The 13493-nt window shown below is 53.6% G+C and overlaps 1 protein-coding gene across 6 annotated transcripts in view; it reads left to right on the top strand.

Moving 5' to 3' along the window:
- ABR (ABR activator of RhoGEF and GTPase) overlaps positions 1–13493 on the top strand; it is a 188327-nt gene that overhangs the window by 41901 nt on the left and 132933 nt on the right. Inside the window, exon 1 of one of the 6 annotated variants that reach the window (XM_055577020.1) lies at positions 2477–2687. The exons of the other annotated variants lie outside the window; for them this stretch is intronic. Coding sequence (XP_055432995.1) covers positions 2627–2687 — 61 coding nt within the window. The 5' untranslated portion in view covers positions 2477–2626. Of the gene's footprint in view, positions 1–2476; positions 2688–13493 lie in introns of those variants that run through there. 6 annotated transcript variants of the gene reach the window in all.

Here is a 13493-nt window from a genome sequence, read left to right as displayed (position 1 = left end):
CTCAGATCCAAGCCAGGTCCGCTGCAGGCACTCTCCATTAATTATCAGAAGTGCTCCTTCTGATCGGCCTCTAAGGTCCCACTCCCCTCCCCCTATATTGCGTTCTGCACTGGAAGGTTTGGAACAGGATTGGACAGAATGTAGGGGGAAAAGCAGAGCTAAGGAGAGCAACTAACATTTTAGCTTGAAAAAAAATGCTGAAAATAGCTTGTTTAAGCCTTTGTAGATAAAAATGTAAAATGTATGCAAATGTATGTGACTCACGCAGAAACATACATCCATGGCCTCCTCACAGTCAGTGCCCAGATGTCGCCATCAGGCAGTGTTCAGAGAAGGCCCAGGCTGCCTTGGGGAGGGGCAGAGGGTGCAGGGGGGTGGGAGGTGGTGGAGATGTTGGGGAGGGGGCAGTATTGCTGCTTACCCGGGCTGGTATCCTGCTTGCACCTTTCTTCTGGGTTCTGTGCCTTCCGTGTGGGAAGAAGAGAGGCCTTGGGCCCCTCTCTGCTCCTCCGTCTCATCGTCCTCCCTCTGGTTCCTCCAGGAGCCCGTTTGCTTCCTCTCCCATCCCAGCTCTATTTCTGGAGCATCTCATTGGAGATGCACGCCCCCCTCTCTGCCAAGCTCCAGGTGCCTGCTTGCTTGGACCTCCCAGTCTTGTGTGCAAGTCAGAGATGGTGGGAGGGTGACAGCTGAGCAGGGAGACCCACAAGAGCCAAAGTCACAGCCGGAGCCAGGAGACCTGGGGTGGGGGAGAGCCCAGTGGATGCAGGGAGGGGCCAGTGTGACCTCCAGGTTGAAAAACACCCACTGTAGCCACCTGTGGATGCTTTGCACCCACAAAGCATCTTCCCTTGCATCTTCCCCAGGGGCTCACCCCACCTCTGTGAGCCCAATGGCCCCCACCTCCCCTGGGGCAGCTCTGGAGGTGCTTCCTAAGCTGCTGCAGGGGCTGGATTCAGGCTTCCTTTCAGCATCATGCAAAAGGGTCTGCTTCTCCTTTTAAGAACAAGATCCGAAACTAATGCCGTACTGCATGTCAATGATACTGCTTTTCATTTTTTTTTAAAAAAAAAGAATTAGATCTGTGGTTGTTTGGAATGATGAGAACAGCACTCCCCCCCCCCCCCCACCCCAAATGCTCTGGGATGCTGACAACACACCCCCATGTAAAGCCACAGGTGAGCTTCATCTTGTGGGCCTGTCCATTGAACTGGGTCCCCTACAGTCACTGCCGTTAACGCAGCTTGGGGATGAGGGGTGGAAGGGTTTGCTGCATCAGCAGAAACCTCACTCTCTGAGGTGAAAGCAGAGTAAGTGGCCCAGGGCGGGGGTTCCCTTGTGGGCCCACTGCCTCCCTTCCCTGGGGTTCAGGAAACAAGCTTCGGGCCCCCCTGCCCTGGACCACCCTAGCCTGACCCTCCGGCCCCTCCAGTCCCTTCTTCAGGGTCCTTTGGTCCAAGGAGGCCTGCAGCTGAGTTGCCTTGGGTCTCTTAGAACCAGCACCCAGAGGAAGGTATAAAACTCCCCGACTCCAGGTTCTTCATTGCCTGTTTTTGGGGGTGGGGGGTGGGTGGGAGGGGTGGTCTTAGAAGGAATTTTGTTTCTAAAGGTCTCTTCTCAGAGGCATTTTGAGCCCAGACTTCCCTCAACTTGTGATTAGACACCGTTGGTGTCGGGGGACCCAGCGGAGACCCTGGGGTCTCTCCTCTAAACCCTGTTTGTCCTCCACGCCCCTCGACGACCCCCTCGGCCTCCTGCCTTCCTCTGCTCGCCGTCTCCCTGGTGTGAAGGGCAGGGAGCAGCCTGGCTTTTAGGTCAAGAGTGTCTAAATAGACGAGGCAATGTTAAGGTTTGGAAGGAAAGAGTCCTTGGGCAGCCAGCGCTTCCCGCGGGCGGGCTGGACGTTAACCCCGTCCGCGCCGCTCCCCGGGCTTGCCGAGGGGAGGGGCCTGGCAGCCGCACTGGCCCCTGAAACTGCGCTTAGAGATCCTGGGGTGGCAGGTGATGTCACCCCTGCGGGCCCATAGGTCTCCCCAAGACACCTAGTCTGCGGGTTGCCAGAATTTGGCCAAGCCCAGCGAGGGGAAAGAAGAGGAGTCTGGGTCTGCGTCGCCCCCCGGAGACCCCCGCAGACCCCCTCCTCGGTCACCCGCTGGAGTCCCTCTCCGGGTGGGGGACACCGGCTGCTCCCCGCACCTCCGCCGGGGGTCTGGAGGCGTGCCGCGGCGGGGGAGGGGGCGCGGGAGCCTCGCGCCGATTGGTCGCGGCCCCCGCCCCCCGCCCTCCGCCCCTGGGCTCCGCGCAGCCCAGGGGAAGTTGCTAGTTGGCGGGCGGGCTGCGGGGCCGCAGCTCCGGGATCCGCAGCGGGGCTCGCGGCGGCCGCAGGGGCCGGAAGGGCTCCCGGGGGCGCTCGCCGGCCCTCGCCCGCCCTCCCCCTCCTCCCGGGCGGCTCCGATCGCTCCTCCCTGCTACCTGTTTCCCTGCCTCCCCCTCGCCTCCACCCAGCGCTCGGCAACTTCGGCCTGCGGGGCCCACCGCCCGTGCCCTCCCTCCTTTGTTGTGCGATGAGGGTCGGGTTTCCGATCTGACGGAGCCTTCGCCGCCGCAGCCACGCGGAGCCGCGGGCATGGAGCCGCTGAGCCATCGGGGCCTGCCGCGCCTCTCCTGGATCGACACCCTCTACAGCAGTACGTGTGTGCGCGCGGGCCGGGGAGGCCGGGCGGGAACGCGTCCCGGAGCCCCGCGTGGAGCCCCGACGGCCCCCGGGGTTCGCGTTGCCCGGCTTGGCTGGAGCGGGCTGGGAGCTGCGGGCACGGCCGCCCAGGTGCCTGGCGGGCCGGGAGGCGGGAGGAGCGGCTTGGCGCCCCGCGATCAGTCGCGGATGGCGTCCCCAGAGTGGACTTCCAGCGGGAGCGGGGGTGAAGGGGGCGCAGTGGATCGACGGGGCCAGGAGAACTGTGTTACCCCTCTCCCACCTGTTGTGTAACCGAGCTCTCCCCAACCCTGGAGCGGAGGGGAAGAGCCCCGTAGTGTGTTGACCCCCGCTCCCCGACTGGCTGCTCCTTCTGTGCACGCCGAAGCAGAAAGGCCATTTTGGTGAAGTCCTTGGCGCCTGGACTTGCCATCTCAGGGACACCCTCAGGCCAGGGTGTTTCGGGGTGGGGGTGGGGTCGTATGGTAAGGGAGACTAGATGTCGATCTCCGTGGGGGCCGTTTGGATGAAGGACCTGAAAACCCCCAGCTCAGCAGTCTTTCCTGCCAGGCTCATCATCATCCCCACCATCACCCTCCTTCCTCCCCTACCCCACCCCCTAAAAAAGAAAAAAAAACAAAAACAAAAACCCTTCTCCGCGTCTCCACCCGCCTTGTTCCCAAATCTGTCTCTATCATGTGATTGCTCTTGCTCTGGTTCTGGGGATGTGTAAGTGATCACGCCTACCTTCTGGGGGCTTACGCCCAGCCTTGAGCGCCCCCTTCCCCTCACCCCTTTCCCCCCACCCCACCCTCACTCTTGCTTAGATGGCTAAAGCACTGCATTTTGCCCACCCCTCCCTTGAGACATCGTCCCCAAGCTTTCAGTGGTATAGGAAGAGAGGGTTCTACTGGCTCCTGAAGAAGGTAATAAGTGGATTTTGCCCTCCCTGGTTGCTTCAGTGGAACTGGCCCACTTTCTCTTGCTGGGTCTCCCAGCCTAGGGTCCCATGGGGGAGGCAGGTGGAACCAGGTTCCCCCTTCTGGACTCTAGATGCCATGGAACAAGGCTACATGTCAGGGTTAACCTGGTTTGAATGGTGGGGAGAGTGGACAAGTTGATGCCTTGAACCCCAAATTCTTGCCCTGGAGGCTTCTCAGTACTCATTACCCAGCCTCTGACCTCTGTATCCCCTTGGGTCCCCATCATTCCCCATAGCTTTTTCTCCCCCATCTTCTCCTCCTCCCCCTCCATCCTTTTCCCTCCCCCCTCCCAATCTGTTTTCCCTTCCTTTCCTCCCCCCAGCAGCTCTCCTTGTGATGGTTCATTCTGCTTTGGTTTTTCAACATCAAAAGAGCAAAGCTGGATCCCCTGGGTGTCAGTCCTGCGCCAAGCCCAGCCACTCCATCTGCTCCTTCCCCTGCAGAGGCCAGCACCATTGGGTGAAGGTCAGGGTCCACGGCTGCTGTGTGGCGTGTGTGCACGCATGTGTTTGCCTGAATGGGGGCACACATCTGCTCAGAGCCCGGCTGCAGATCAGCTCCTGACCCCAAAGGGAGGATTAGTGACCTCCTCTTCACTGTGCGCTTGCAAAAAACAATCATAACAATGCCTCATATTCACATGCAGCTTATGTTCCTGAATATTTCTGGCTCTTTGCAAAACCCAGTCCTTCTTTCCCTATTTCCCAAGGCATAGAATCCTATGAAAAGCTGTCTCTGGCTTTCTCTTCATTGCCTTAAAGAAGCCTCCCCTGCCTGATCATCTGATCAATTCCAAGTTTCCCTGACATCCTCCACTCTACCCCAACACCTGTCTCTCCACCCCCCCACCCCCAGCACATAAACAACCTGGAGCAAAGCAGCAAAATTGCTTTGAAAATGTCCAACTAGAGGAAGGTGCAATTGGAAAAGGGAATTTGACTGAGGGCTTCTTTATGGGGGGTGCCTGTTAATCAGCCCTGACTCAGGCAGTCTGGCATCTGAGCTGTCTACCCTTCTGCTGCTGCCTTGGCCTCTGGGCTCCTGGGGCAGCCTGGATAGAGGGAAGGTGGGGGGCACTGGCTTGGCAGCAGTGTGAGGAGTCCTTTCCTCCTTCTTCCAAACAGCTTATTGGAGAGCTGTAGAATGAGGTTTCCTGGGGAGGTGCTGTGCAGTCATGTTTGGGCTGTTAGCCATGAAGTTTCCTCTTGACAAGAGCCTAAATTAAAACAAATACCCGAGCTGTCATTTACCTGGCGGCATGGTTTTATGGCTCCCCGAGGAAATTCCCATGCCTCTCGGGAAGCCATTTGGATACAGGTCTCACAGTCTTGGGATGGCAAGTCCCCACAAAAGCCAAATCTATCAGGAATCATAAAGCGGGTGTACACAGGGCACAGGGTGCCCAGGATACTTCTCAGGGATGTGAAAGACCTGGTGGCAGTGATAGTAGCATCTCCAAGGACCTGCCGTGTGCTAGGCACTGTGCTGGATGCTCTCCATCCAGTCTCTGCAAACCTCACAACTCTGCTAGACGGGTAGTCTTATCTCTCTTTTACGGGAAAAGCGGCTGGCTAGGCTCAAATCATTACCCTAGGTCACATGACTGATAAGTGACAAAGCTAGGATTCAGATCCTACCCTAGGATGTTGAGGAAGACTCTTGAGTGTCACCCAGATATGTCTGAACTTATTCACAGTCTTGGAATGGGGGACATCTGTCACTCTGGTCCTCTGTCTCAGCGTTGTCCCCAAAATGGTCCAGCAGGATAAGGGGTCTCAGTGATTCTGAGCCTCACTTGACTCTATGTCTCTTGGAGGAACTGGAGACTGGTCCTGAAGCCAAGGCAGGGGTGTTTGAGGCTCTGTCTGATTTCACTGAGGTTGGTGGTTCTCTATGCCTAAGGTGCCAGCCCCTCCCTTCACACACTTCTTGCCTTTGGAATTGTCAGCTCATTCTTTCTGGCTTTAGCATCTGTACACACTTCCATGGCAGGTTGATGGTCCCTTGATAAGGGGTAGACAGCAGACTCCCTCTTTCCCCTATAGTTGAAGTCCTGAAGGTCTGCAGTGATGGCGTAAAGAGATGGGTTGGCTCCCAGCTGCCCGTGTGGATCTGGGACAGACTGGAGCAAGGTCTTGGCCTGTGGTCAGCTAGCGTGGTGGATGAGGGTTCCTGCCACCCCACTCCCTGTCCCTGGACCATTCATTTTCCTACATTCACGTCATAGCATCAGCTGTGCCTCTCAATGCCTCGCCTAGATTATTTCCCTGAAGCTGGTGTGTTTCTCTCTGCACGAAGCTGTTGTCTTTCTCTCTGTATGTGTTCTCTGCCTGTGTTCTTCATTTTATCTTCTCTCTTTCACCACTCCTTCCACTAAATACTTACCACTTTCTCTTGGCTTCCTTCTGTACCATGGGATCAGGTTGGATCAAATTAAGTTCTATAGAATAATAAAAATGGGGGGTGCTCTGAAACTTTCTCTTGTCCCTCTGAGTGGAGATGAAAATCTTTCACTATATGTTCAGGATTTCTTTAAGAGAGAACTGAGGACTAATTTAAGGTACATTTAAGGTATCCCTTTGCCCTTCTAGCCTCTTTTTTGTCCCAGGAGATTTAACTCTGGCCTTAAACATGCTGACTCTATGGAGCCAAGCAAAAGCCTCTATTATTGGGATGTCATAGAAGGCAGAGCATGATCATCTGTTATTAGAACCTGCCTTTCGGAGCGCACTTCTGTTACCTGAAACAGCATTTCCAAGGGAAATTTCTGTCTCTGGTGATATTTTTATGCCCCTTACAGACTCGGTGCCCTGTCTAATGGCCAGGAAACCATTTGAGGCTATGAGAATACAAACCCATCTCCAGATGACCATGAACCTGTCTCAGTTTCCCATCATGTTCCTATGTTAGCTGCACCAAAGACCAAGCCACTGACCTGACAGTTGGTGTGGGCTTGATCAGGGCAACTCTCTTACCCAGGCCCCATCAGACTAACCCAGTGTGTGCCAGTGAACACCTGCAAATGGATGCTTTCTTGTCCCGTGGCTAAGCCCCAGTCATTTATTCCTATCTGTCATCACCAGCCCGTAATTGACATGACTGCTGGAGTCCCATAGGTGGGCCTGGCAGAAGAATTAAGTCTCCTACTCAGAGAAATGTAGTTTTTCGTCATTGTTGTGATTGCTGGTGTTACTGTTCTTTAGAGATAGGAAGGAGTGACAAGAACATTTGTGAAGAATCAGCTAGGTGGGTAGAAGATGGGAGGAGAGTGGGTAGGAGGGAAAACTTGGGTTGATCTCTGGGTCCGGGGGCGATTCTGACACCTTTGTTATGCACACTCCTCTTTAGAGTGAAGCTCTGATGTCTCACGTGGGTGCAATGGAGATTAATTGGTTAATATTTCTCGAATGTTTTGAAGAGGAGGAGTGCTATTGAACTGCTCAGCTGTCCAGCTCATCCCAGCTTTTGTCACTGAGCAGATCCACGAAAGGCTGCCTGAGGAGTTTGGAAGGGGCTGGGAAGGGTGCAAGGGGACGGGCAGGGGCAGAGTGTTGAACCAGGTTCTTCGCTGGTGCCTGGCCCAAGGCCTTGTGCCGTAGTAAGCCCACAGTAAGTTTTGGTTGCACGAGTGAGTATGAGAGGGAAAAGAAGACTTCTGGGTTCTTGGCTCCTTTAACTCCTTACTCCATCCGAAACCCCAGAAACCCATTAGCTGGCCCATTCACAAGTTTCTGGCTGTGTGGATTTGGTAATTGTAGTAGCTTGTAGTGGAGTCGGAGACCCCCAGGGGAGTCCCACGCATTGCTGGGGCTTGTGACTACGTGATTGGAAGCCTCGCCATCAGCATTGGTGCTGCAGCTGTTTGGCTCGGCTTGAGCCCTTTGGGGTAACAGGCAGCTTCGGGACAACCGCGTGTCATCTCCACATCATCAGCTGCCTCGGCCAGGCCCCTGGCTCTGGTAGGCTGAGGTGATCCATGGGGCTTGGAGGACCCACCACATTCTACCTACAGGGTCTTGGCACTTTCCACTGAGTACCAGGGAAGAGGCCTGCAGGCTCACTTCTCTCAGGGGCTGCATAGAAGCAGCTGATTTTTCTTTTGATTTGTGGCCTTGGTCCGCCCTTGCTTGCATTCCTTTGGGCAAGATATGGCCGGATGGAGCAGTGGGAGGGATATGCCTGGGGGCAGTGGGAGCATTCTGCTTGTCCCCGCAGCTGGGGGAGAACCTGATCCTGTAAATGGGGGAGAAGAAAGAAGTCAGGGCTCCAGGCAAATGATAGGATGCACCTGGATAGGAGGGTTGGGGATAGAGGCCCAAGCCTACCCCTTGCCCAGGGCATCTGGCACAGAGCCCGCTGAGATGGGGCCAGCTGGACCCGTGACCCACTGCAGATGGGGCCCCCAAATCTTTTCCCCCAGGCTCAGACTTCATTTGGGCCCTTCTTGGTTTTCTGCCCTTGCCCTTTATTCCTGTCTTCTCTTCCTGCCGTTTCTTCCCTACCACACTGCTGGATGAAAAACGAATATGGGTTTACTGGCCACATAGAAACTGACAGGGTCAGCATGGTCTTTGGGAGACAGGGTGGGCTCCGTGATGACCTAATTGGTCGCGTGCCCTTCCCCCTTTCCTCCACCCTCACCTCTGAGGTCTTCATGCTCCTCAAGACCAGTGATCCTCAACCTTTTTGGCACCCTGGGTGGGGAAGATCCCCTGGAGGAGGGCATGGCAACCCACTTCAGTATTCTTGCCTGCACAGAGGAGCCTGGTGCGCTATGGACCATCACAAAGAGTCAGACACGACCGAAGCAACTTGAGCACGAACGTGAGCTGTGGGTGTACTCAGGACTGCTGGTGAAGAATGTGACCATAATTACCTTCAAGGGATTGAAGGGCTGATCCTATTAGTGTGCTGGGCTAACCCCTTCCTCCTGGGCATTGCCTCCTGGCCAGCTGTGAGGGTTTAATGGATCAAGATCATGGAGACCGAAGATGTTGTATAATTAAGCCTAGTTATTTTCCGAGCTGGGGGTAGCCACTCCCCACAGCAGCAATTGATTTCCTCACTTGTGGTCACCCTATTCAGTTGCAAGTTACCCTGGGCCTAACCGGCATACAGTCCGTCGTTTTGAGTGAATGTCTCCCTTTGAAGGTACAGCTTTAGGAGAACAATCCCTTTCTGAGAGGTCAGGGGTCTGGGTGACTGTGTGCTCTATGTGATGGCACCTCTGGAGTTGTGCTGTGGGACCTCTTAGGGACATATGTCTGAGCTCTGCAAAGCCACATGGAAACCTCATCCATGGGTCTCTTGCAACCACTGGGCCCAAGGAAAAGAAAGCCCAGTAGTCCAGCCAAGCTCATAGATATTAGGTTTCTCTGTTTGGTTTGGGAAGAATGGAAGAAGTCATAATGTTTAACTAGTCCTACTGTATATCAGATCCTGTGCTAGGTACTTCCTTACATTACCCTAACAACTCACCAAGGCACCTTTTAGCATCCCCCAGGCCTATGGATGAGGACTCCGAGGCCTTGGGAGGTTAAGTTATTGCCGAAGGTCTCCTGGTTTGATCCAGGTCAGTTCTCAACTGTAGTTGAGTTGCAGATGTCTACACCTCTACCTATAGCCGATTCAACTGCCAACAGCAATAACAATCTTAGCCAACGCCCATGAGGACCTACTATGTGTCAGCACGCCCCTGGGCACTGCCCATGTGTTACCAGTAATCCTCAACAGTCCCTACCTTATGAGGTAAGAAGGAATTATCACTACAGGGAGGAAACTGGGACTCAGGGAAGTTAAGTAATTAATTCAAGGTCCTAGAGTGCAAGCCAGGAGTTGAGCATAGGATTGGCCTCATTTATTTATATATATATATATATATATATATATATATATATTTATTTTGGAGAAGGAAATGGCAACCCACTCCAGTACTCTTGCCTGGAGAAACCCACGGACGGGGGAGCCTGGTGGGCTGCCGCCTATGGGGTCGCACAGAGTCGGACATGACTGAAGCGACTTAGCAGCAGCATTTTTATTTATTTGGCTGCTTCCGCATCTTAGTTGAAGCATGCAGCGTCTTTGATCCTTGTTGTGGCACTCAGGATCTTTAGTTGCAGCATGTGAACTCTTAGCTGTGGTATGGGGATCTAGTGGCATGTGAGATCAAACCTGAGCCCCCTTCATTGGGAGCGTGGAGCCTTAACCACTGGACCACCAGGGAAATCCCCTGGCCTGACTCTTAACCCCTCTTTCTCTGACTCCCTTGGGTTTCATGGCAGCTGGTGTTTTGTGGAGATTGATTGATCTGTTCATCTCTCTAACTAGAAGGACAGCTATGGAGACGGTCTTGGTCCCCCCATGGTATTCAGACAGCTCTCAGCCTTCAGGTGCCCTGTAAGTGCCCACTGGCTGGGCTGCCTCTTCCTAAAAATGGATCCCAAGGAACCCTCCCATGGGTACTTGGAGCCCCTATCCCAGAGTTACCTCGTCCCTGGATTCCTGGCAAGAGGTACTCTGTGTTAACCCCAAAATAAATAAAGAGGAAGGAGAGAAAATAGACTGGGGGGCAGGGGCGGCAACAGCTAAGGCCCATTTTCAAGAGCCGAGCAAGGCAAAGGACAAGTGGGTGGGGACTAGGGAAGGCGAGGACTTGGCTGAGCCCTGGCGCATTGGCTCTGATCTCAGGCCTTTTTAAATTCACCTTCACAGTTTCCAAAGGGAAATAAAGCAAGCTCTCGGCCATAAATCAGGCCACCATGCACCAAGGTCCTTTTCTGAGGCCCAGGGCCAGTTGGGCCACAGATCCAGCTTCTGCATTTGAACTCACCCACGCACAGCATGCTAATGACGGGGTGGCTCCAGCGCAGGCCCAGAGTCCCCTGCCCAGAGTTCAGGCCTCTGTGGAGGCTGGTATCTGGGGTCTTCCACTGTAGCAGGCCCCTCTTTGGGTGGAGCCAGAAAGGCTAGGACATGATCTGAGGGCTTGCTGCAGAGGGTTGGTATGTGGAGAGTTTCAGGGGTGATGATAAAGGGGGTAAAAGCCTGTCCTGAGCTGACCACCCAAGCAGGAGGATAAAAGTGCAGATGAAGGGAGGGGAGGGTCGCCTCCATTCTCTTCCTTTCCCTTGGCTGCTCAAAATGTCAGTGAGCTTCCTTCCTTCTTAGTCTGCAGTCGTTTTTAGGAACTCCTTCTTGGTAGGGTGTAGGGACCCATAAACCACCCCCCTCACTGGCTCTTCTGTTTGTAGAGAGGCTAATGTGAAATTTCAGCTGTCCCACGGTCTTAGGCGTTCCTGACTCCTTCCTTCCACCACCTTGAACTTGCCCCAGCTTTCTTCCTCCTGCTGCCCTGGTGTGCTCCTGCCCTCCGCGTGAGTCCGGGATGCAAGCAGACCAGAGGCTCCACCTTGACAAGTGCATCCTTCAAGTGCCACCCGGTGGTGACCTCTGTCCCCTCCCCCACCCAGAGCTTTCTCCCGTTCTTCCGGCCCCGCCCCCAGCCTCCTTCCCCCTCTCCTTCGCTGCTTGTCAAGGGAAAAGGCACCTTTCGGGGAAGGCCAATGAAACAGGGCTGCCCAAGCCGGGGAGGGTTGAGAGGGCCTGGAGAGGGGATCCTGTCCCTCCAAAAATGGCACGTTTCACACTCGAGCGTCTCCACTCTTCGTTCTGGGTTGATGCTTGAGCCTTTCCTCACCTCAGCAGGACCGGGAAGCATCCATTTAATAGCTCGTGGGAGGGGCTGTTGTTATCAGTTCTGTCGTGAGAGAGGAGCCAGAGAGCTGTGATGGGACCTGGAGATCTGCTCATGGGTGGCCTGGCCAAAGGAGTCAACTTCCCGCCTCCCCCACTCCCCTCCTCCCCCACTTCTCCCCCCTTCCCCCTCTTCCCTACCCCACCATTGGAATTAAATTAGCAGAGGCCAGGGGCCCCTACCAAAGGGAGATTGGGGTAGATGTGTGTGTGTGTGTGTGTGTGTGTGTGAAAGTAGCTCAGTCTTGTCCAACTCTTTTCGACCCCATGGACAATACAGTCCATGGAATTCTCCAGGCCAGGATACTGCAGTGGGTAAGTTAGCAGAGGCCAGGGACCCCTACCAAAGGGAGATTGGGGTAGATGTGTGTGTGTGTGTGTGTGTGAAAGTTGCTCAGTCTTGTCCAGCTCTTTTCGACCCATGGACAATACAGTCCATGGAATTCTCCAGGCCAGGATACTGGAGTGGGTAGCCTATCCCTTCTCCAGGGGTTCTCCCGACCCAGGGATCAACTCAGGGTCTCCTGCATTGTAGGCAGATTCTTCACCAACTGAGCTATCACGGAAGCCCTGGACTAGATGAGTGACTCACTAACTCTTTGGACTACTGCTCGTACAGAATACAGACATTATACATTGTGAGCCAGGGCGCACAGAAACTGAACAAAAGTTTATGGGATAGTACTTACTGTTTCATCACATTTGCAATGTACTCATCATTTTGTGCCCTTCTAGTCTGTTCCAGCCCACTGCATTAAAAACAAACCCGAGAAGTGTTGGTCATGACCTACGATATTGATTTCATGACCTGCAGTATGAAAAAAATAAGTGGACGAGATGCACTGTAAGGAATAATGTATATACCACTGTTGTGATTTTTGCCAGATTCACACACTTCTGTCATTATGGACTGAACTGTTTTTCTTTCCACTTGATTCATTATTTTAAATATCATTTACCTAGAAAGAAAAAAATCTATCTCTTGCAATAGTTTCCTTGCAAATAAATAATACTCAACAGTGTTATTAGTTCTAGTTATACACTGTTGCCCTTGGAAGGCTCTAGGTCTGAGCCTCCTGCGTCTCTGTTTAAACGGAAGGACACAGAAGATAGATATTAAAGACATACTGGTACCAAACAGTAGCAGGAAAGATTGAAAGAAATCAGGAAGGGAGTAATTTTCTCAACATGTGCTCTGGTGTGCTTCAGTGCAGCATGGCAAGCAAGCAGGTGCTAATTAGAGGGCTGTGGCATCCGCATCCTCTGCCTCTATCCACCTGGCATCCTGGGCCCCATATTTCCTGAGCTGGGAGAGGGGAGGGGAGAAACTGGTTTTTCCTAGGAACAAATATACTAGAGCAGATTCTCAAACTCTATTGTGCATTTTTTTAAAGATTATTTTTTTATATGGACTTTCTTTTTTTTTTTTTTTGGTCTTTATTGAATTTGTTACTGCATTGTTTCTGTTTTGGTTTTTTTGGCCACGAAGCATGTGGGATCTTAGGTCCCCGACCAGGGATTGAACCTGCACCCTCTGCATTGAAAGGCGGACTCTTAACACTGGAGCGCCAAGGAAAGTCCCTGGTGTGCATCTTAATAGCCTGTGTGTGCTTAGTGGCTCAGTGTCCAGCTCTTTGTGACCCCATGGATTGTAGCTCACCAGGCTCCTCTGTCCATGGGGATTTTCCAGGCAAGAATACGAGTGGGTTGTCATACCCTCTCCAGGGCATCTTCCCAACCCAGGGATCGAACCCAGTTCTCCCACGTTGTAGGCGGATTCCTTACCATCTGAGCCACCAGGAATAATGGCCTGAGGCTCTTGTTAAGATGCAGATTCTTACTCAGTAGGACTGGGCTGAGGCCTGAGCTTCTGTATTCTAGCAAGTTCCCAGGTGATGCCAGTGCTGCTGCTGCTGCTGCTAAGTCGCTTCAGTCGTGTCCAACTCTGTGCGACCCCACAGATGGCAGCCCACCAGGCTCCCCCGTCCCTGGGACTCTCCAGGCAAGAACACTGGAGTGGGTTGCCATTTCCTTCTCCAATGCATGAAAGTGAGAAGTGAAAGTGA

The sequence above is a fragment of the Bubalus kerabau genome, chromosome 4, assembly GCF_029407905.1.
Source record: "Bubalus kerabau isolate K-KA32 ecotype Philippines breed swamp buffalo chromosome 4, PCC_UOA_SB_1v2, whole genome shotgun sequence".
Taxonomy (NCBI): domain Eukaryota; kingdom Metazoa; phylum Chordata; class Mammalia; order Artiodactyla; family Bovidae; genus Bubalus; species Bubalus kerabau.
This window is presented reverse-complemented; position numbering and strand designations above follow the sequence as displayed.